This window comes from Chanodichthys erythropterus, chromosome 20, assembly GCF_024489055.1.
Source record: "Chanodichthys erythropterus isolate Z2021 chromosome 20, ASM2448905v1, whole genome shotgun sequence".
Lineage (NCBI taxonomy): Eukaryota > Metazoa > Chordata > Actinopteri > Cypriniformes > Xenocyprididae > Chanodichthys > Chanodichthys erythropterus.
The window spans coordinates 38,704,847-38,727,517 of record NC_090240.1 but is presented as its reverse complement, the minus strand read 5'-3'; the positions used below and the strand labels follow the sequence as shown (position 1 = coordinate 38,727,517).

The 22,671-nt window shown below is 38.8% G+C and overlaps 3 protein-coding genes across 11 annotated transcripts in view; 1 reads left to right on the top strand and 2 right to left on the bottom strand.

Annotated features, from left to right (window-relative positions):
* The first annotated feature begins 140 nt into the window (after window positions 1-140).
* Window positions 141-19,536, top strand: cntrob (centrobin, centrosomal BRCA2 interacting protein). 8 transcript variants are annotated; one of them, XR_010892879.1, is made up of 21 exons: window positions 159-286; window positions 709-909; window positions 3,264-3,489; window positions 3,591-3,681; window positions 3,766-3,838; window positions 3,914-4,043; window positions 4,165-4,281; window positions 4,608-4,724; window positions 4,803-4,901; window positions 7,712-7,915; window positions 8,404-8,529; window positions 9,086-9,219; window positions 9,314-9,439; window positions 9,538-9,685; window positions 9,772-9,850; window positions 9,973-10,134; window positions 11,676-12,025; window positions 12,104-12,244; window positions 12,414-12,494; window positions 16,460-16,620; window positions 19,051-19,536. XR_010892879.1 is itself a non-coding variant. In XM_067371512.1 (20 exons), the coding sequence occupies exons 2-19, from the start codon at window positions 713-715 to the stop codon at window positions 12,489-12,491; spliced, it is 2,598 nt and encodes an 865-aa protein (XP_067227613.1). In that variant the 5' UTR covers window positions 159-286; window positions 709-712; the 3' UTR covers window positions 12,492-12,494; window positions 16,460-17,679. The 8 variants fall into 8 exon arrangements, 5 of the variants coding, with proteins under 5 accessions (XP_067227612.1, XP_067227613.1, XP_067227614.1 ...); XR_010892880.1 differs by having other exon boundaries at window positions 19,047-19,536; XR_010892881.1 differs by lacking the exon at window positions 19,051-19,536 and adding an exon at window positions 16,756-17,679.
* si:ch1073-228j22.2 (SPRY domain-containing SOCS box protein 2) lies at window positions 13,091-16,212 on the bottom strand. Of its 2 annotated transcripts, XM_067371517.1 has the most exons (3): window positions 15,761-16,212; window positions 13,477-14,193; window positions 13,091-13,262 (listed from the first exon to the last, which is right to left on the bottom strand). In XM_067371517.1, the coding sequence occupies exons 2-3, from the start codon at window positions 14,150-14,152 to the stop codon at window positions 13,120-13,122; spliced, it is 819 nt and encodes a 272-aa protein (XP_067227618.1). In that variant the 5' UTR covers window positions 14,153-14,193; window positions 15,761-16,212; the 3' UTR covers window positions 13,091-13,119. The 2 variants fall into 2 exon arrangements, with proteins under 2 accessions (XP_067227618.1, XP_067227619.1); XM_067371518.1 differs by lacking the exon at window positions 15,761-16,212 and having other exon boundaries at window positions 13,477-15,251.
* Window positions 16,456-22,671, bottom strand: part of actl6b (actin-like 6B) — a 10,674-nt gene continuing 4,458 nt past the window's right edge. The window contains exons 5-14 of the mRNA XM_067371515.1: window positions 22,467-22,564; window positions 22,259-22,353; window positions 22,064-22,170; window positions 21,890-21,979; window positions 21,750-21,811; window positions 21,559-21,673; window positions 19,769-19,849; window positions 19,579-19,674; window positions 19,421-19,507; window positions 16,456-16,536 (exon numbers count right to left, since the gene is read on the bottom strand). Coding sequence (XP_067227616.1) covers window positions 16,456-16,536; window positions 19,421-19,507; window positions 19,579-19,674; window positions 19,769-19,849; window positions 21,559-21,673; window positions 21,750-21,811; window positions 21,890-21,979; window positions 22,064-22,170; window positions 22,259-22,353; window positions 22,467-22,564 — 912 coding nt within the window. The remainder of the gene's footprint in view (window positions 16,537-19,420; window positions 19,508-19,578; window positions 19,675-19,768; window positions 19,850-21,558; window positions 21,674-21,749; window positions 21,812-21,889; window positions 21,980-22,063; window positions 22,171-22,258; window positions 22,354-22,466; window positions 22,565-22,671) is intronic.

Below are 22,671 nucleotides of genomic sequence, written 5' to 3'. Positions count from 1 at the left end.
GGGGAAAATTACATTTGTTTTTATTCACTTTATATTTATATTAGTTAAGTAATTTTAATTTTTGCGTGAATTCTTGTATTTTGTTGTGGTGATGAAAAGCATGCAGCCGTTTGATGACGTGTTTCCGCTCTAGGCGCGATTTGAAGCGGGGAAGCAGCGCGAGACAAACGAACGGTAAACAAACTCTGATCAAACTCTAGAAACTATCGAGTTCTTCAGCTCTAGAAGCTTCTGCAGATCATCAGATAAACTCTCTTCTGTCCGCGAGATCAGCGCGTTTGATCGGGTCTGTCAGTCAAATTCAGCGTTTGATTCCGTCTGATCAAATTAAACATCACATGATTTAATAATTTAACATGAGCAGCATATTAACAAAATACTTCATTCATGCAGTTTACTCTGTGTCCGCCATATTTCAGCATAGAAATCTAATTCAAATGCGTCTGCTGCTGTTGCCATGGAAACGGAGGATTTTATTGGTCTTTCAGAATAAATCAGTCTTGCTCATATGTGTGTTCTTATTAATATATTTTATAGATAGTTTCTTTATTTTTTATTTATTTAGAGTTAAAGGAAATCCACTGATAAAAAGTTTTTAAAGTTTGAGTTAGTTATTAATTTAGGGTAGCTAGAACTGAGCCTTGCTGTACTCCATACTTTTGAGTCTAGATTTAAAGAGTGTGTGTGTGTGTGTGTGTGTGTGTGCAGTGAGATGTCTGTGAGCCGAGCTGCTGCTGCTGATGATGATGATGATGATGATGATGCTCCTCCTCTTCATCACTCCTCTCTTCCGGCTCTCACTCGCTCATGGCCGTCTTCTCCTCTCTCGGCGTCTCGTCAGGTCACCGCCCGCCTCTACAGCTCATTACAGCACAGCCGAGAGCAGGAGGTCAAAGGTCACGCCGCCAGGTGGGCATAAATCATAATCTCAGTTATTTTTAGTCAACACTGTGATCATGAATATTTAACTGCGTTACTCACTGACTGCATCATGCATTTATTGAACTTTTATTGAAGTAAATTAATTAAAATATATTAAAAACTAAATAATATGAAAATAATAAATGAGAATTTTTTTGTATATGACATAATAGTAAATGCTGCTTCTCATGTCCGTTTGTTTGTCTTTTGTCTGTCCATCTGTCTGTTTGTTTGTTTGTCCGTCCGTCTGTCTGTCTGTCTGTCTGTCTGTTTGTTTGTTTGTCCGTCTGTCTGTCTGTCTGTCTGTTTGTTTGTTTGTCTTTTGTCTGTCCGTCCGTCTGTCCGCCCGTCTGTTTGTTTGTTTGTCTTTTGTCTGTCCATCTGTTTGTTTGTTTGTCTTTTGTCTGTCCGTCCGTCCGTCTGTTTGTTTGTTTGTTTGTTTGTCCATCTGTTTGTTTGTTTGTCTTTTGTCTGTCCGTCCGTCTGTTTGTTTGTTTGTTTGTCTGTCCATCTGTTTGTTTGTTTGTCTTTTGTCTGTCCATCTGTTTGTTTGTCTTTTGTCTGTCCGTCCGTCTGTTTGTTTGTTTGTTTTTTGTCTGTCCATCTGTTTGTTTGTTTGTCTTTTGTCTGTCCATCTGTTTGTTCGTCTTTTGTCTGTCCATCTGTTTGTTTGTCTTTTGTCTGTCCGTCCGTCTGTTTGTTTGTTTGTTTGTCTGTCCATCTGTTTGTTCGTCTTTTGTCTGTCCATCTGTTTGTTTGTCTTTTGTCTGTCCGTCCGTCTGTTTGTTTGTTTGTTTGTCTGTCCATCTGTCTGTCTGTCCATCTGTTTGTTTGTTTGTCTTTTGTCTGTCCATCTGTCTATTTGTTTGTTTGTTTGTTTGTACGTCCGTCTGTCTGTCTGTTTGTTTGTTTGTCTGTCCATCTGTCTGTCTATCTGTTTGTTTGTTTGTACATCCGTCTGTCTGTTTGTTTGTTTGTTTTTTGTCTGTCCATCTGTTTGTTTGTTTGTCTTTTGTCTGTCCGTCCGTTTGTTTGTTTGTTTGTTTGTTTGTCTTTTGTCTGTCCATCTGTTTGTTTGTTTGTTTGTTTGTTTGTCTTTTGTCTGTCCATCTGTTTGTTTGTTTGTCTTTTGTCTGTCCGTCCGTCTGTTTGTTTGTTTGTTTGTCTGTCCATCTGTTTGTTCGTCTTTTGTCTGTCCATCTGTTTGTTTGTCTTTTGTCTGTCCGTCCGTCTGTTTGTTTGTTTGTTTGTCTGTCCATCTGTCTGTCTGTCCATCTGTTTGTTTGTTTGTCTTTTGTCTGTCCATCTGTCTATTTGTTTGTTTGTACGTCCGTCTGTCTGTCTGTTTGTTTGTTTGTCTGTCCATCTGTCTGTCTATCTGTTTGTTTGTTTGTACGTCCGTCTGTCTGTTTGTTTGTTTGTTTTTTGTCTGTCCATCTGTTTGTTTGTTTGTCTTTTGTCTGTCCGTCCGTTTGTTTGTTTGTTTGTCTTTTGTCTGTCCATCTGTTTGTTTGTTTGTTTGTTTGTCTTTTGTCTGTCCATCTGTTTGTTTGTTTGTCTTTTGTCTGTCCGTCCGTCTGTTTGTTTGTTTGTTTGTTTGTTTGTCTGTCTTTTGTCTGTCCATCTGTTTGTTTGTCTTTTGTCTGTCTGTCCATCTGTTTGTTTGTTTGTCTTTTGTCTGTCCGTCTGTTTGTTTGTTTGTTTGTTTGTCTTTTGTCTGTCCATCTGTTTGTTTGTTTGTTTGTCTTTTGTCTGTCCATCTGTTTTTTTGTCTGTCCACCCTCCTGTTTGTTTGTTTGTTTGTCTTTTGTCTGTCCGTCCGTCCTCTGTTTGTTTGTTTGTTTGTCCATCCGTCTGTTTGTTTGTCTTTTGTCTGTCCGTCTGTCCGTCCGTCTGTTTGTTTGTTTGTTTGTCTGTCCATCTGTCTGTCTGTCCATCTGTTTGTTTGTTTGTCTTTTGTCTGTCCATCTGTTTGTTTGTCTTTTGTCTGTCCGTCCGTCTGTTTGTTTGTTTGTTTGTCTGTCCATCTGTCTGTCTGTCCATCTGTTTGTTTGTTTGTCTTTTGTCTGTCCGTCTGTCTGTTTGTTTGTCTGTCCATCTGTCTATTTGTTTGTTTGTTTGTCCGTCTGTCTGTCTGTCTGTTTGTTTGTTTGTCTGTCCATCTGTCTGTCTGTCTGTCTATCTGTTTGTTTGTTTGTCTGTCCATCTGTTTGTTTGTTTGTCTTTTGTCTGTCCGTCCGTTTGTTTGTTTGTTTGTTTGTCTTTTGTCTGTCCATCTGTTTGTTTGTCTTTTGTCTGTCCGTCTGTTTGTTTGTTTGTCTGTCCGTCTGTCTGTTTGTCAGGCAGGTGTCGTTCGCTCTGTCTTCTCCTGACCTCACTGCTGTCAGGGCGACCGCAGCCACGCCCCCTCTCCTATCTCATAGGCTGGAGGACTGCAGTCTGGACTCCGCCTCCACCCGTGATATGATTGGCTCAGGAGAGGAGGGGGTGGAGTCAGAGGTGGATGAACTGTCTGGAGAGATGGACCTTCATCCGCAGAACAGCCTGAGCAAATCAACACAGCTGTCGGTTAGCATGTGACGACATCATGTTATTTCAGAGGTACATCTGACTCAGTCCTAATTTATTATCACGTGTGTGTGTGTGTGTGTGTGTGTGTGTGTGTGTAGAGCGGCAGGAGGCACATAGAGGAGATGGAGAGTGTGAGGACACACTTACAATCCATACTGAGACCAACACAGACCGCTGCGGACAGACACAGTGAGCACACACACACACACACAATATATATAACTGTATGTAATGCTGATCAGATCACCTGACCTTTCACCTTTGACCCTGTAGATTTTCTGACCCCTGCGTCGCAACACTTCCTTGATGATTCACACGAGAGTGACGCCACATCACACCTGCTCAGGTGAAACAGCCACACAAATACATCAGTGATACACAGCTGTGTGTGTGTGTGTCTCTAACTCTGTGTGTGTGTCAGTGCTGTCTGTCTGGGCGGTGTGGAGGAGCTGTTCCCGCGGTATTCCCGTCTTCACGTGGACTCGAGCGGCGCGGCTTCAGAGCTGCAGGTGTTGAGGGAGAGTCTGCAGAGAGAGCGAGAGCGCCGTAAGGTACATCTTTAATGTCTCTCTGGAGTTCCCCACCAGAAAATCTTGGTGGTTTAAATGTTTATCAACTCTACATCCACATTTCTGTCACCTTTTTCACCCTGATGAATTCTGTGTGTTTCAGGTGTGTGAGCAGCAGGTGGCGTCGCTCCACAGTAGAGTTCTTCAGTTTCAGCAGCAGTTAACACTCGCTGTGGCCGCCGACCGCAAGAAAGACATCATGATTGAACAACTCGACAAGGTACACACACACACACACACACACACACACACACAAACCACATAGCACCACCTAGTGTCCATCCAGTGTTAAAACCGGTTTAAGCAGGATTATGGATTATGATATTCGATACTGATAGTCAACAGTATAATGTATGAATATTTACAGGTGATTTGTGGGTCATATTTTATTAAGATGTTTGTGATTGGGATCATCCTGTCTGGAAACTACTATTATTAATTGTAATGAATTGTTTTTAAAGCATTTGTTAATCCACGGTAAGTACAGGCAGCACAACAGCACTATACTGTCATGATGTGTGAACACTGTATCTGTCTGTCCGTCAGACGCTGGTGAAGGTGGTCGAGGGCTGGAAGAGACACGATCAGGAGCGAAACGAGGAGATGAAGCGCCTGCAGGAGGAGAAGGAGACGGCAGAGAGAACACACAACAAACACAGACAGGTACACACACACATACACGTGTTCTACATGCCGTCACATGTGTGATAATGCTGCTAAACGTGTGTGTGTGTGTCTCAGGCTCTGTCTCGTGTCGAGCAGAATCTCTCTCAGGTAGAAGAAACTCTAAACGAGGAGCAGAAACACAACCAGGAGCTGCAGAAGACCAACAAACAACTGGTAACTAACGCACACACACACACACACACGCACAGCATTTATTCAACAGCTCCATGTTTAAAACTGTGACATCATCATGATGATGATGATTGTGATGATGATTGTGATGATGATGATGGTGATGATGATGGTGATGATGATGGTGATGATTGTGATGATGATGATTGTGATGATGATTGTGATGATGATGATGATGATGATGATGGTGATGATGGTGATGATTGTGATGATGATGATTGTGATGATGATTGTGATGATGATTGTGATGATGATGATTGTGATGATGATGATTGTGATGATGATTGTGATGATGATTGTGATGATGATTGTGATGATGATGGTGATGATGATTGTGATGATGATGATTGTGATGATGATTGTGATGATGATTGTGATGATGATTGTGATGATGATTGTGATGATGATTGTGATGATGATTGTGATGATTGTGATGATTGTGATGATGATTATGATGATGATGATTGTGATGATGATTGTGATGATGATTGTGATGATTGTGATGATGATTGTGATTGTGATGATGATTGTGATGGTGATTGTGATGATGATGATTGTGATGATGATTGTGATGATGATTGTGGTGATTATGATGATGATGATTGTGATGATGATTGTGATGATTGTGATGATGATGATGATGATGATTGTGATGATGATGATTGTGATGATGATTGTGATGATGATGATTGTGATGATGATTGTGATGATGATTGTGATGATGATTGTGGTGATTATGATGATGATGATTGTGATGATGATTGTGATGATGATTGTGATGATTGTGATGATGATGATGATGATTGTGATTGTGATGATGATTGTGATGGTGATTGTGATGATGATGATTGTGATGATGATTGTGATGATGATGGTGATGATTGTGATGATGATGATTGTGATGATGATGATTGTGATGATGATTGTGATGATGATGATTGTGATGATGATTGTGATGATGATTGTGATGATGATGGTGATGATTGTGATGGTGATGATTGTGATGATGATGATGGTGATGATGATTGTGATGATGGTGATTGTGATGATGATTGTGATGATGGTGATTGTGATGATGGTGATTGTGATGGTGATTGTGATGATGGTGATGATTGTGGTGATGATGATTGTGATGGTGATGGTGATGATTATGATGATGATGATGGTGATGATTGTGATGATGGTGATTGTGATGATGATTGTGATGATGATGGTGATGATGGTGATTGTGATGATGATTGTGATGATGATGGTGATGATGATCGTGATGATGGTGATGATGATGATGATGATGATGATGATTGTGATGGTGATGATGATGATGATTGTGATGATGATTGTGATGATGATGATTGTGATGATGGTGATTGTGATGGTGATTGTGATGATGATTGTGATGATGATGATGATGGTGATGATTGTGATGATGATGATTGTGATGATGGTGATTGTGATGATGATTGTGATGATGGTGATGATGACGATGATGATTGTGATGGTGATGATGATGATGATTGTGATGATGATTGTGATGATGATTGTGATGATGATTGTGATGATGATGGTGATGATGATGATTGTGATGGTGATTGTGATGATTGTGATGATGATTGTGATGGTGATTGTGATGATGGTGATTGTGATGATGATGGTGATGATGGTGATTGTGATGATTGTGATGATGGTGATTGTGATGATGGTGATGATGATGATGGTGATGATTGTGATGGTGATGATGGTGGTGATGATGATTGTGATGGTGATTGTGATGATGGTGATTGTGATGATGATGGTGATGATGGTGATTGTGATGATGGTGATGATGATGATGGTGATGATTGTGATGGTGATGATGGTGATTGTGATGATGGTGATGATGATGATGGTGATGATTGTGATGGTGATGATGGTGGTGATGATTATGATGATGATTGTGATGATGATTGTGATTGTGGTGATTATGATTGTGGTGATTATGATGATGATTGTGATGATGGTGATTGTGATGATGATTGTGATGATGATTGTGATGATGATGGTGATGATTGTGATGATGATTGTGATGATGATGGTGATGATGATGATTGTGATGGTGATTGTGATGATTGTGATGATGGTGATTGTGATGATGATTGTGATGATGGTGATTGTGATGATGATTGTGATGATGGTGATGATTGTGATGATGATGATGATGGTGATGATTGTGATGATGATTGTGATGGTGATGATTATGATGATGATTGTGATGATGATTGTGATGATGATGATGATTGTGGTGATTATGATGATGATTGTGATGATGATGATGATGATGATGATTGTGGTGATTATGATTGTGGTGATTATGATGATGATTGTGATGATGGTGATTGTGATGATGATTGTGATGATGATTGTGATGATGATGGTGATGATTGTGATGATGATGATTGTGATGATGATTGTGATGATGATGGTGATGATGGTGATTGTGATGATTGTGATGATGGTGATGATGGTGATTGTGATGATGATTGTGATGATGGTGATTGTGATGATGATTGTGATGATTGTGATGATGATGATGATGGTGATGATTGTGATGATGATTGTGATGGTGATGATGGTGGTGATGATTATGATGATGATTGTGATGATGATTGTGATGATGATGATGATTGTGGTGATTATGATTGTGGTGATTATGCTGATGATTGTGATGATGATGATGATGATGATTGTGGTGATTATGATTGTGGTGATTATGATGGTGATGATGGTGATGATGATGATGATCGTGATGTGTTCAGGAGCAGCAGGTGTCTGATCTGCGTGTGCGTGTGGAGGATCTCCAGCAGGAGGAGCAGAAGCTGCGCAGGGATGGAGACAGAGACAGAGAGCAGCTCCACAAACTCCAGACAGAGTCACACAACACCCGCACACAACTACAGCAACACATACAGGAGCTACAGCAACAACTACAGAAACTACAGCAGCAGCTGCACACACACACGGTGACGCACACACACACACACACACAGCTTAAATCTTAATGTTTCTAATGCACCTAACTTTAAACCTCGTTGAATAACAGACAGGCTTACATTTAGTTTAAATGTAAATTAAATGACTTTACACACAAGTTGTGTGTCTCTTCTCCTCTGTTGTGTCGTATATCAGTGTGAAACACTTCTAGAACAAGAACAAATGTAGGGCGATCTAGCAAATCACATCACCCACGGACAAAATCAAGCCCCGCCCTGCATTTGTTCTTGTTCTAGAAGTGTTTCACTTTGATATACGACACAATATGGAAGAAAAAATTTATTGCAAATTCCCTTTCATGTTGACTTTAAGCATTGCAACACAACTCAAATTAACATAAAACCCAGATCAACAAATCCTTGATTGGCTCTGAACTTAAATTTAATCCTTACTGGTGCAACACACACACACAAACACCCACTCTATCCATGACATTTACACGTACATTTTAACACAGGATCAGGTGAAACAGGAAGTGGCTGCACGTGAGGAAGCTGAGAGCAGGACGCAGCGGCTACAGGAAGAGCTGGAGACGTGTAGGAGAGAGAGAGACGCACAGAGAGTGGAGCGAGCCATGGAGCAGGTCACACACACACACACACACACTTCCATCAGGTTAATGACCTCTCATGACCTCTGACCTCACAGAAACCTGCACATCATTAGATTCACACACAAACATCAATTTATGAGCCTTAGAACTAGTGATGACACTTCCGTTTATCGATTGTCATATTTCAGCACATTAGTGAGGACATGTGACCCTGTTTTTATACTCACTGTTATAGTTATATAGTTTTTAAAGTTAAAGTCGTTATAGTTATGATTTTTATTATTATTTTAGTTATAGTTTTATAGTTATTGGTACATTATAGTTTTATATATAATCAACTAAAAGAAGCAACAAAAACTATACGATTATAGTTTTTATAGTTATCATTAGTTTTAAGTTAACGTCATAGTTTTTTATAGGTATTGTTAGTTTCCGCTATGGTATTGTTAATGTTGTTATAGATTTAATGTCATTGTTATAGTTACTGATACAGTTGTTATCGTTATCATTATAGTTATTGTTATAGTTACAGCTATTTTAGTTTTTATAATTACTGTTATAGTTAGTGTGTGTGTGTGTGTTGCAGACGCGGTTCGAGGCGCAGAAGTCTCAGATGGAGGCGGAGTTTCGTCTGTCGTTGGAGCAGCAGCTCACTGAGAGACTGACGGCTGTACAGGAAGAGAACGCGGCACACAACACACAACTACGACAACAACACAGGTACACACACCACGAGACAAAACATCGTCGCCGCTAGCCTACGGAAAGTCATCTTGATTGTGTGTGTGTGTGTGTGTGTGTGTGTGTGTTGCAGGAAGCAGTTGTTGGATCTGAGCGCGCGGCACGAGCGAGAGCAGGCGGCTCAGCTGGATCTCTTCAGAACACAGTTACAGGAGAGAGACGACAAACTGCAGCATCTCACACACACTTACCAACACAAGTACGACTCTCTGCGTCTGTGTGTGCGTGTGTGTGTGTGTGTGTGTTAGACGTAATAATAATGTGTGTGATGTCGTGTGTGTGTGTGTGTGTGTGTAGACTGTCAGAGATGCAGGAGGAGCTGGTTTCCATGGCAGCGTCTAAAAGGAAGCTGGAAACGCAGAGGGAGGAGCTTGTGTCCCGCCTGCAGGGAATGATGCGCTCCCATTGGGCGGAGGCATTAAGGCTGTTGACCAATCAGGAGCAGGTACGGCAGTCATTATAGTGCCAGTCGTCACAATCCTGACGTCATTATAGATCATGTGATACACTGATATATATGTGTGTGTGTAGATGGAGAGTGTTTTGTCGCATCGGTGGGAAATGCCCAAAACGTCGTCTTCTCCTCCTAAGAGTGACACACACATGTCAGGTGATCAGTCTCTCTCTTCATTCATCCATCAGTCACACACTTCATACACATCATACGTGGTTCAGTTTTGAATTGGAAGCAGAAGGAAGGAGTTTGTTGATGGTTCTGGTTTTGTGCTGAAGCCGTTCCGCAGGCCGTGGTTCTGCATCTGTCCCGAGAGAAGGAGCGAGGGATGAGAGCCGAGGAGCCGGAGACGAGATCTCACAGAGAGACCAGCTCAAACACTGAGTTCAGCACTTCCTTCTGTCCTCTGGAGCCGCAGCTGGATCACACGGATCTGACCGGTACACACACACACACACACACACACACATACATGAACATCACTACATATAAAATACATAATAAAATGAATTTAATTAATATATATATTTTACAGTACACTCCAAAAGTTTGGAACCACTAAGATTTTTAATGTTTTTAAAAGTTTCGTCTGCTCACCAAGGCTACATTTATTTAATTAAAAATACAGTAAAAAACAGTAATATTGTGAAATTTTATTACAATTTAAAATAACTGTTTTCTATGTGAATATATAGTAAAGTGTCATTTATTTCTGTGATCAAAGCTGAATTTTCAGCATCATTACTCCAGTCTTCAGTGTCACATGATCCTTCAGAAATCATTCTAATATGATGATTTGATGCTCAAGAAATATTTATTGTTGTATTTATTATTGTTGAAATACAATGTTTTGTAACATTATAAATGTCTTTACTGTCACTTTTGATCGATTTAATGCGTCCTTGCTGAATAAAAGTATTAATTTCTTTAAAAATAAATAAATAAATAAATAAAAATTGTTACTGAACCCAAACTTTTGAACGGTAGTGTATAATGCTACAGAAGCTTTGTATTTCAGATAAATGCTGTTCTTTTGAACTTTCTATTCATCAAGAAATCCTGAAAAAAAAGTACACAACTGTTTTCAACATTGAAAATAATCATAAATGTTTATTGAGCAGCAGATCAGCATATTAGAATGATTTCTGAAGGATCATGTGACACTGAAGACTGGAGTAATGATGCTGAAAATTCAGCTTTGCATCACAGGAATAAATTAATTTGTGAAATATATTCAAATAGAAAACAGTTTTTTTAAATTGTGATAATATTTCACAATATTACTGTTTTTACTGTATTTTTAATTAAATAAATGTAGCCTTGGTGAGCAGACGAAACTTCTTTTAAAAACATTAAAAATCTTAGTGGTTCCAAACTTTTGGACTGTACTGTAAAATATATATATATATATATATATATATATATATATATATATATATATATATATATATATATATATATATATATATATTATTTTTTACATTTATCTGAATGCATAAAAAGCAAATTCAAGTTTCAGATTGTAGTTTTGTTCTCATATTCCAGTTTATTTGCTCTCTGTACATTCTCCACAGAGAAACTTTTGGTCCCTCTAGTGGCAGAAATCATAAGATGCAGGTTAATGTCATTGTTTTCCACAAGAGGTCAGCAGAGACACTCAGTGACTGATCACATGATGTAATATTGATGTTTTCACTAGAATTGGACTGGAAGGAATTTTTTATTTTCAAATAAAATAGTAAAATTCAAGAATTTAGTGTTATACAGAGCATATATATATATAGATATATATATATATATATATATATATATATATATATATATATATATAAAATTCAAGTAATATATATTTAAAACGAACCTATAAAGGGGCATTTGCAGGCATTTTTGATTTTGATGACATTTGATTTCCCATCTCTCCTGTGTGTGTGTGTGTGTGTGTGTGTGTGTGTGTGTGTGTGTGCGTGTGTGTGTGTCGTAGCACTCAGTGACTGCAGTGGATTGTGGGCCAGGCCTGTGTTCGCAGATGATGAAACCATGAACAGGAAGGAGGAGACGAGAGAAACGCAAACCAACCTGAACCTGAAGCAGATTCTGAACCACAGTCAGTGTGAACTGAAGCAGAAGCTGAGCCACGCCCCCACAGACACACGGACCAATCACAGCTCCGCTGCAGAGAGTGGGCTGGACAGGGGTGGAGCTTCTGGACGATTATACTATATTGATGCAGAGAAGGCTCCGCCCACCAGAGATGAAGCTCCGCCCGGCAGGACTCGAGTTTCCTCTCTTAATGAAGACAGACAGAGCGAGCTGCAGTATTACGTGTCAAAGGTACAACACACACACACACACACGACTCTACACACACACACTCTCACACACTCACACTCTTCCTGTCTGTGGTGTCAGCTGCTGGAACGTTCCCCTGGTGACCCCGTGGACGAGCCAATCAGAGAGCAGCGGTGCGCCGAGTCGGCTGACAAGCTGCGTCACGTGAGCGAGCTGAGGGCAAACCTGGAGCAGAAACCAGATCAGCATGAGAAACAAGAGGTGCTCTGATTCGCTGAGAGATGTTTAAAGTGTTTACGCTCGTATGTGTCCGTCTGCTGTCTGTGATGTCAGCTCTGAGAGCATCAGTGCTCTCATGACATCATCAGTCACATGACGTTTACGGCTCAGAGCGTCCGTCTGAGCAGAAGTGTGTGTTTGTGTGTTTCAGGCGCGCGTCTCGTCTCGTGCCGTTCAGAGCAGAAGATCGTCCGGCCGCAGAGGAGGATCGCAGAGAGTCTGGAGATGATCAGTTACGCTTTTATTTATGTGCTTTATGATATCTGAAATAAAACTCAAACGTCTTAAAGGACTGTGTTTTCCTTTCAAGTTTCAGTGAGAGTTTAATTAGTTGAATATTCTGACTTTCTTGTGCAGTTCTTCCTTCATCCACTAGAAGATCATCAGGTGACAGTCATTCATTCATCATCTGATCAGTCGATGAGATCTCAGAAACACCATTATGCTTTTTGCATTGTGGCAAAAATTAATAAATGTGAAAAAATCTCATTCTGATGTTGTTCATGAGAATCAGCCTTTGCATTTGCATTCATGCATTTGACAGACGCTTTCATCTGATGCATTTGAGGGTCGCATATTTTATTTTTTTAATTTTCGTACATGATCAATGTGCCTCAGAGTCTCAAACATACATCAAGGCATTGAAATAAACAACAACAAAAAGATTTAATCCTAATCAATAAGATTTGAATCAAATATTGTATGACTTTGTAAGATTTCATCTTGAGTCTGATATGCAAAACAACAACTCAAACACGTCTGCAATACAAAAAATTAGAAATAACTTCACATAAACATTAATAAATATTTAAATTATTAAAATAAAACTTAAATTAGTGGTAAAGAAAAGCGTGTGATCAAAGGTCTTGCTGCACTTCCTCTGCAGTGTCCAGTAGGAGGCGCTGTAGAGCCGACATGAGCGCCGGAGTCCGACTCCGGTCTGATCCGAGGGTCCGACGCACGGATAAACGACTCAGAGCCTGTAGAGCAGGAGCGTCACCTGACCAACACAAAACAATGAGTATAAAAATATTCAATCAATTCATTAATCCAATACACTTACACATTCAGAAATAAGTATTTATTTGATTTATATGTAAATATCTTTTCTACATTCGTTAGTTCAGTCAGACTTTAAATTAGAATGTCGCGCTCGTTTCAGAAACACACACTACTAAACACTATTTGTATCGATGTGATGATGTCACACTCACGTGTCGTGCCACACAGGTAGCGTATGCAAATTTCAGCTCCTCCCCAAACGCAGCTCACTGCGGGGAAAAGCTCCACCCCTTTGGGGAGGTCCTGGAAGGCCACGCCCAAATAGCAGTTGTCCACCACGTATCCCAGCATCCCCGCGTCTGCGTCCAACACCACTAATATGCGTTCCGGAACGCTCAAGACATCCGTGGCTCCGCCCCCAGGGTATTGCCTCTTCCGCTTCCCATCATGCCAAAGCTGATTGGTCGAGAGCTCCCAGCCCCAGGAACACGAGTGTCCGCCTATCAACGCAGTGTATCCCGAGACCTGCAGGGGGCATTTGTGTGTGGACACCCCCAGTAGGGCGTGGCTTCCTCTCTGTTGCTCCTCCCACAGCACCTCCCATATATGAAGCCCCGTCACCGCGCCGACCGCGCCACGGACCGCATCACTGCTCTGCTCCACGCGGCCGCGACGCACACGTCCACCCGACGGACACAACTGCAGGTTGGGCGACAGGTGCGTCGGGCTCCACTGTGATCGGGGGTTTCCAGGGGCGACGGGGGGCGTGTCTAAAAGCACAGCGAGCCGAATGGGCGGGGTTACAGAAAGCGGACAGAAAGCTGATGTGGATCTCTGGTGTTTTTTAAGATGGCCGTCCCGCAGCCAGCAGCACAGTGTGAGACCCATCCAATCAGATCGCAGCAATCGTAAAATAAAAGATCAACTTCCTGTTCAGAGACACAAAACATCCCTCAGGTCACTATAATGGACTATATGCACGGTTACTTCCTGGTTGTGGTTAAGTCAGCTCGAGTGTTTCCGGTGAACTGTCAGCTGTTCATTCTGTACTCGCTGTACATCGACACAAAACTATCAATGGTTGACTTTATAATGTTGTATTCATATTTTAATGCAGTTATCACATTTACCTAATTTGCCAATAAACCAGTTTTATTGATTGCAATAAAGACGAAGTTATTGGGATCGTTTATAAACGCTGTCTGTAATTAAACACACAAACATTATTCTCCAGCACTTCAAATGTTATTTTAATGTGATGACCACAAACATTACTTGTTCATCCTTCTGAGATTGTCCCTATTGTAAAACCGAACGATTAAAAATGTAGGAAATTCAACATTTGATAGAAAATACTTATTTAAAAAAGACAATAATTAGCACTTTAACCAGCAGGTGGCGGCAAAGTAGCATTTATTTGTGCATATATCAGCCATTTCCTCTAATCGTTTTTCACTTCGCTTTTGACTAAATATTAAACATTATAAAATAACTAGGTTTAAAAATACATTTTGTCAATGTGAAGTATGAAATACTCAGAAAATCTCCTGAAAAACAATAACTTTTCTTGTGAATGAACGACAGAAAGCGAGCGCCGCTCTCTCTTTATAATCACAGCAGCTGTCAGTCAATGATTTCAGCACACTTGTGAAAACACACATTTATTCAATTCATCTAACTAAAGTGCTTTTTTTGCACATAAAAGTGTGGAAACTGATGGTCGAATTGAATTTAGTCGAGGAGGAACACTGAGGAACGTCTTTATTTATTTATTTTTTATGCCGTCTTACGTTTGAATAACTACATTAATGCTATTCCTGACTATTTAAGTGACTATATTCTGATTATAAACTAAGTATGACACTACTGATGCTCAACACACCAGCACATGACTCTCACCGGAAGTTCTCCAGCTGGATTATATTAATGCGGAAGTTCTAAAGAATGCTGCGTGCAAATAGTCCATTCAACATTATTCAAACTAGTGAGTCCATACTGTTATAATATTATTAAAAGCCTATTATAATATTTTGTAACAATAAATTATTGGTCAAACATGATATTTAAAAAAAAAAAAAAAAAAAAAAATATATATATATATATATATATATATATATATATATATATATATATATATATATATATATATATATATATATATATATATATATATATATATTTTCATAGAATAAGTAATGTTTTCATTCCAATTTTTCATAACACACTATAATATTAATTATTCTTAAAGAGGGTGTTCGCCCAAAAATTCTGATTTTTAGATGGTACAAATGAGGCTTGTATATGATGACAGAATGATAATTTTACAGTAATAAATAACCTGTGTCATTAAATTTAAAGACATTTAAATCTCAACATGTTTGAATGGTGTTTTAATTATAAATGGTTAATAATGCTGTTAATATTCATATATTGTACTTTATTTTCTGCTCTTTAAACTGAAATGTGTTTGTTAATAAGTCAGAATCGGGCTCTTACCGTGAGTTCGCGCGCCGTGACTTCGCTCCGCTCGCTCCTTCATCCCGCATTTAAATGTCACTTATCTCCTGTGCGCGCTCCCGCGATGTCAACACCGGCCGTCACATCAAGGCCGTGACGCTTCCGCGGACGCGCTGACGTCTGCGCTTTCCCTGGTGACGTATTTCATTTCTATGCTCATAACATTTTTGGTGATATTATTATAATATCACGTTGAACTGTTCACTGAACTCACAATAATTCATTTCTCAGTGTATTAAACAGTTAAAATGTTAAACACATAATATGTATACTGTAATAAATACTGTATAAAATTTATTTTTCTATTTTTATAACATTTGTATATATATAATACGCTCCATAAGTATAATACAGTGTGTGTGTGTGTGTGTGTGTGTGTGTTTTCTACATGAATGAAGCTTTCTGAACATATCAAGTCATTTCTCAGTTTATTGAGTTTGTGCAGAACCATAATTCAGCAGTTTAGAGTGATGCGTGTGTTATACGACATACTGTGTGTGTGTGCGTGTGTGTGCGCGTGTGTGTGTGTGTGCGTGTGTATGTGTGTGTGTGTGTGTGTGTGTGTGTGTGTGTGTGTGTGTGTGTGTGTGTGTGTGTGTGTGTGTGTGTGTGTGTGCGTGTGTGTGTGTGTGTGTGTGTGTGTATATATATAACTGTATGTGTGTGTGTGTGTTTCAGGGGCATTTTCTCTCCACGCTCTGTTTTCCTCCCTCATCATACTCCTGCTTTGAGATCCACATCTGCTGGAAGGTTCCCTGTGGACGGACACACATGCGGTCAGTCGAACTCATCAAGATTCAGAGCTGAATCAAACACTTCTCCCTGACGCTGTTGGACAGGTGAACTCTGTAGACGTGTGTGTGTGTGTGTGTGTGTGCTTCTTGAACTAATGATTTAGTTTAAATGATTTACTGCCACAACAAAACGAACACTTCTGACTCCTGCACACTTCTCAAAACCTTTTCCTCTCTTAGTCCTCCAGCTGACGACTTTGCCACGTTCTTCATGAACAAAACATCAGAGATCCATTCTCCACAAACTGACACTCCATGATTTCTCAAGATTTTATTAATTTCAATTACAAACCTGATTCCAGTAAAGTTGGGACACTGTACAAATTGTGAATAAAAACAGAATGCAATGATGTGGAAGTTTCAGATTTCAATATTTTATTCTGAATTCAACACAGATGACATATCAAATGTTTAGACTGAGAAAATGTCATTTTAAGGGAAAAATAAGTTGATTTTAAATTTCATGGCATCAACACATCTCAAAAAAGTTGGGACAAGGCCATGTTTTCCACTGTGTGGCATCCCCTCTTCTTTTTATAACAGTCTGCAAACGTCTGGGGACTGAGGAGACAAGTTGCTCAAGTTTAGGAATAGGAATGTTGTCCCATTCTTGTCTAATACAGGCTTCTAGTTGCTCAACTGTCTTAGGTCTTCTTTGTCGCATCTTCCTCTTTATGATGCGCCAAATGTTTTCTATGGGTGAAAGATCTGGACTGCAGGCTGGCCATTTCAGTACCCGGATCCTTCTTCTACGCAGCCATGATGTTGTAATTGATGCAGTATGTGGTCTGGCATTGTCATGTTGGAAAATGCAAGGTCTTCCCTGAAAGAGATGACGTCTGGATGGGAGCATATGTTGTTCTAGAACTAGGATATACCTTTCAGCATTGATGGTGCCTTTCCAGATGTGTAAGCTGCCCATGCCACACGCACTCATGCAACCCCATACCATCAGAGATGCAGGCTTCTGAACTGAGTGCTGATAACAACTTGGGTTGTTCTTGTCCTCTTTAGTCCGGATCACATGGCTTCCCAGTTTTCCAAAAAGAACTTCAAATTTTGATTCGTCTGACCACAGAACAGTTTTCCACTTTGCCACAGTCCATTTTAAATGAGCCTTGGCCCAGAGAAAACGCCTGCGCTTCTGGATCATGTTTAGATATGGCTTCTTTTTTGACCTATAGAGTTTTAGCCGGCAACGGCGAATGGCACGGTGGATTGTGTTCACCGACAATGTTTTCTGGAAGTATTCCTGAGCCCATGTTGTGATTTCCATTACAGTAGCATTCCTGTATGTGATGCAGTGCCGTCTAAGGACCCGAAGATCACGGGCATCCAGTATGGTTTTCCGGCCTTGACCCTTACGCACAGAGATTGTTCCAGATTCTCTGAATCTTTGGATGATATTATGCACTGTAGATGATGATAAGTTCAAACTCTTTGCAGTTTTTCTCTGAGAAACTCCTTTCTGATATTGCTCCACTATTTTTGGCCGCAGCATTGGGGGAATTGGTGATCCTCTGCCCATCTTGTCTTCTGAGAGACACTGCCACTCTGAGAGGCTCTTTTTATACCCAATCATGTTGCCAATTGACCTAATAAGTTGTAAATTGGTCCTCCAGCTGTTCCTTATATGTACATTTAACTTTTCCGGCCTCTTATTGCTACCTGTCCCAACTTTTTTGGATTGTGTAGCTCTCATGAAATCCAAAATGAGCCAATATTTGGCATGACATTTCAAAATGTCTCACTTTCAACATTTGATATGTTATCTATATTCTATTGTGAATAAAATATAAGTTTATGAGATTTATAAATTATTGCATTCCTTTTTTATTCACACTTTGTACAGCGTCCCAACTTTATTGGAATCAGGTTTGTATTTTTCAAGATGATATTAATTTAAGTGATTTTTAAATATTTTATTAATTTCAATTATTCGTTCAACATTTTTGTTTATTAATTTTAATTACTTTCCAAGATTTTTCAAAATTTGATGAATTTCAATGATTTTTCAAAATTTTAATTAAATTTCATGATTTTTCAAGATTTTGTTAATTTCCATGATTTTGATTTTTCAGAATTTGATTGTCAATGACTTTTTAAGATTTTATTAATTTCAATGATTTCTGAAAATGTTATGAATTTCCATGATTTTTCACAATTTTATTAATTTCAATGATTTCTGAAAATGTTATGAATTTCCATGATTTTTCACAATTTTATTAATTTCAATGATTTCTGAAAATTTTATGAATTTCCATGATTTTTCACAATTGTATTAATTTCCATGATTTTTCACAATTTTATTCATTTCAATAATTTTTCAAGATTTTATTAATTTCAATGATTTTTCAGGATTTTATTAATTTTCAATTAATTTTCAAGATTTTATGAATTTCCATGATTTTGCAAGATTTTGAGTTTCAACTGACACACACTCTCTCCCCTCCTTCTATTGGCTCTTGGAGGCAGAAGTCGTCTAGCTCGTGGAGTGCCTCAGGGCTCGGTGCTGGGACCGCTTCTCTTCTCTGGGATCTGTCATTCAGGATCATGGTATCGGCCTGACTCCAGCTCTAAGCTCTTGTTCTATCCAGACTGGACTACTGTAATGTTCCCAATCTGAAGCTGATATCACAAAAATTGACCCACTAAAGTGTTTTAAAGCAGCGTTTCGATGGTAATGCGATGTCTGATTTCAAAAGTTTTCATGAATGAAATTTGAGTGTTTAGACTTTCCAATGATGACTATTAAAATATGTGATGGGGAAAGGCAATAAGAAGCAGGACACTGAGAGTGCTTAAATCAGCCTGAATCTCCACTAACTGAGACTCGGAGTCTCACCAGCGACGCCAGAATGGATCCTCCGATCCAGGAGCTGAACCTCCTCTCGATGGAGCTGTTACAGGCCATGAGCTTCAGTCTCATGCTCTGCAAACACAGACAGCCGTGAGTTTGAGAAGACGAGATCAGACTGAGACAGACTGAGCGCAGGAACGCACCGGCGGCGCTTTCTGAGACAGTTCTCTGTTGAGTCTCTCGGTGAAGCCCTGCAGGAGCGTGTTTCCTCCCGTCACGATCACACTGCCGTACAGACCCTAGACACACACACACACACACACTTAGGCTCAGAGAACACCAGTGGTTCTGCTGCTGTTGAACACACAGGAACTGAAGCATTTGCTCTCTTACCGGCCTGATGTCGATGTCGCACATGCCGATGCTGGTGGTGACGACGTGTCCGACACCCAGCATGGTGTTTCCAGACAGACCCTGAGAAGAGCAGCACACGCAGGTCAGCGTCACACACCATATCTCTGCTCCTGACTGTTCGTATATTCATACTTCAGTCCCATGATCTTCAGAGTACGACTTTTCCATCTGTCTGTGATTACAGGGTTCTTTTTTATTTCTACTCTATAAAATTTATTTAATTGTTTGGTGTTATTTGAAATTTTATATTCATTATAAAAGTGCACATGGATTTACAGGATTTTATTAATTTCCATGATTTTTCAAGATTTTATTAATTTTCATGATTTTTCAAGATTTTATTAATTTTCATGATTTTTCAAGATTTTATTAATTTCCATGATTTCTCAAGATTTTGGTAATTTCCATGATTTTTAACATTTTTATTAATTTTAATGACTTTTCAAGATTTTTCAAAATTTGATTAATTTAAATGATTTTTCAAAATTTGATTAAATTCCATGGTTTTTCAAGATTTTATTCATTTCCATGATTTTTTAACATTTTTATTCATTTGAATGACTTTTCAAGATTTTTTCAAAATTTGATTAATTTCAATGATTTTCAAAATTTGATTAAATTCCATGATTTTTCAAGATTTTATTAATTTCAATGATTTTTCAAGATTTTTCAAAATTTTATTATTTCAATGATTTTTCAAGATTTTATTAATTTCCATGATTTCTCAAGATTTTATTAATTTGATTGATTTTTCAAAATTTTAATAATTTCCATGATTTCTCAAGATTTTATTAATTTCATAGATTTTTCAAGATGATATTAATTTCCATGATTTTTAAATTTTATTAATTTGAATGACTTTTCAAGATTTTTCAAAATTTGATTAAATTCCATAATTTTTCAAGATTTTATTCATTTTCATGATTTTTCAAGATTTTATTAATAGTCATGATTTTTCAAGAATTTATTAATTTCCATGATTTCTCAAGATTTTATTAATTTCATTGATTTTTCAAGATTTTATTAATTTCCATTATTTTTAAGATTTTTATTAATTTGAATGACTTTTCAAGATTTTTCAAAATTTGATTAATTTCAATGATTTTTCAAAATTTGATTAATTTCAATGATTTTCAAAATTTGATTAAATTCCATCATTTTTCAAGATTTTATTAATTTCAGTGATTTTTCAAGATTTTTCAAAATTTTATTAATTTCTATGATTTCTCAAGATTTTATTAATTTTCATGATTTTTTTAATATTTTATTAATTACAATGAGTTTTCAAGATTTTATTAATTTTCATGATTTTTCAAGATTTTATTCATTTCAATGATTTTTCAAGATTTTTCGAAATTTGATTATTTCAATAATTTTTCAAGATTTTATTAATTTTCGTGATTTTTCAAGATTTTATTAATTTTCATGATTTCTCAAGATTTTAATTTCATTGGTTTTTCAAGGTTTTATTAATTTCATTGATTTTTCAAGATAATATTAATTTTCATGATTTTTTAAATATTTATTAATTTGAATGACTTTTCAAGATTTTTCAAAATTTGATTAATTTAAATGATTTTTCAAGATTTTATTCATTTCAATGATTTTTCAAGATTTGATTATTTCAATGATTTTTTCAAGATTTTATTCATTTTCATGATTTTTCAAGATTTTATTAATTTCAATGATTTCTCAAAATTTTCAAGATTTGATGAATTTCCTGATTTTAATCTGAAATCTACACATGAGGAGGACAGTGTTCGGTTCACCTTCACATTGGAGGGATCAAACAGGCCCTCTGGGATCCGTAACCTCTCGGCTCCGTAATCTGTGCTGTAGCCGCTCGGCATCTCGTAGTGCAGCGTCGGCATCTGTGCGGCCACCCTGAACACACACGGACACGGAGTTCAGATGTGTGCATGAGTGTGTGTGATAGTGTGTGTGTGTGTGTTCCACTCACTGCTCATCGTACGGAGAGTCCGACACCTGCAGCACAGACGCCTGGAAATCCTGAATCACCTCCTGAAAGAGTCACATTCAGCGATCACACCGACACTCGCTTCACATGCGATTCATTCGTGTGTTCTTCCAGATTCTTACGTTACACATGTACGTGTGCCAGGACTTGGTGACCGGAGGGAGTTTGTCTTTCTTGGTCCAGAGCGGCGGAGCTCCTTCCCTCACGGGCTCCTGACGGACACACACAGGCTCAGAGGTCAGATGTTACCATATCCTCTTATTATAAGAGTTTTTGGAGAACGGGAGACACGCTACCTTTGATGCGATCATGTACGGAGGAACCGTGTCGATGTTCATCTCCTGGAACAGCTCACGGCACTGCATGGTTATGAAGTCACCGGCCAGAGGAGACTTCACGATCCCTGAACACAAGAGCACACGGCACGTCACAACACCAGATGTTCCCTCAGGTAGCAGTCAGAAAAATCGAATCCAGGCTCTTCTATTTACCTTGCTGCAGGACGTACCCATCATGCACCGGGATGGCGGTGGTGTGCGTCGCTCCGCTGTCCAGCACGAGGCCGGTGGCTCGACCGTTAGCGAAGCTGCAGTCGATCAGGTTAAGGTGACGTGCGGCTACAAACATCATTAAAACATGAGGCAACTCAAGCGCTCTACCACTCTGGATTCTGATTGGCTGATGTTCCTGAGCGGATACGCGGTGAGCACGGCGGTCTTGCACAGGAAGAAGGCGGGAATGTTGTAATGCTCGAATATGAGTTCAGTGAGTTTTTCTCGCTTCGCCCGTGAGTTCCACTGTCACGAGAGAAAACAGCACTTCTGTTGAACTGGAACAAGCTTTAAAAAGATTCTGCAGTTTGGTTCATGGTTCATGCATTCACCGGGAATCGAACCCGTGACTT

Coding starts and splice junctions, on each gene's coding strand:
- cntrob (XM_067371512.1), top strand. CDS start 713: ATGTCTGTGAGCCGAGCTGCTGCTGCTGATGATGATGATGATGATGAT. Junction 9,440..9,537: donor ACACACACTTACCAACACAA/GTACGACTCTCT, acceptor GTGTGTGTGTAG/ACTGTCAGAGATGCAGGAGG. Junction 9,686..9,771: donor TGTTGACCAATCAGGAGCAG/GTACGGCAGTCA, acceptor GTGTGTGTGTAG/ATGGAGAGTGTTTTGTCGCA.
- si:ch1073-228j22.2 (XM_067371517.1), bottom strand. CDS start 14,152: ATGGGTCTCACACTGTGCTGCTGGCTGCGGGACGGCCATCTTAAAAAA. Junction 13,263..13,476: donor CTACCTGTGTGGCACGACAC/GTGAGTGTGACA, acceptor TGTGTTGGTCAG/GTGACGCTCCTGCTCTACAG.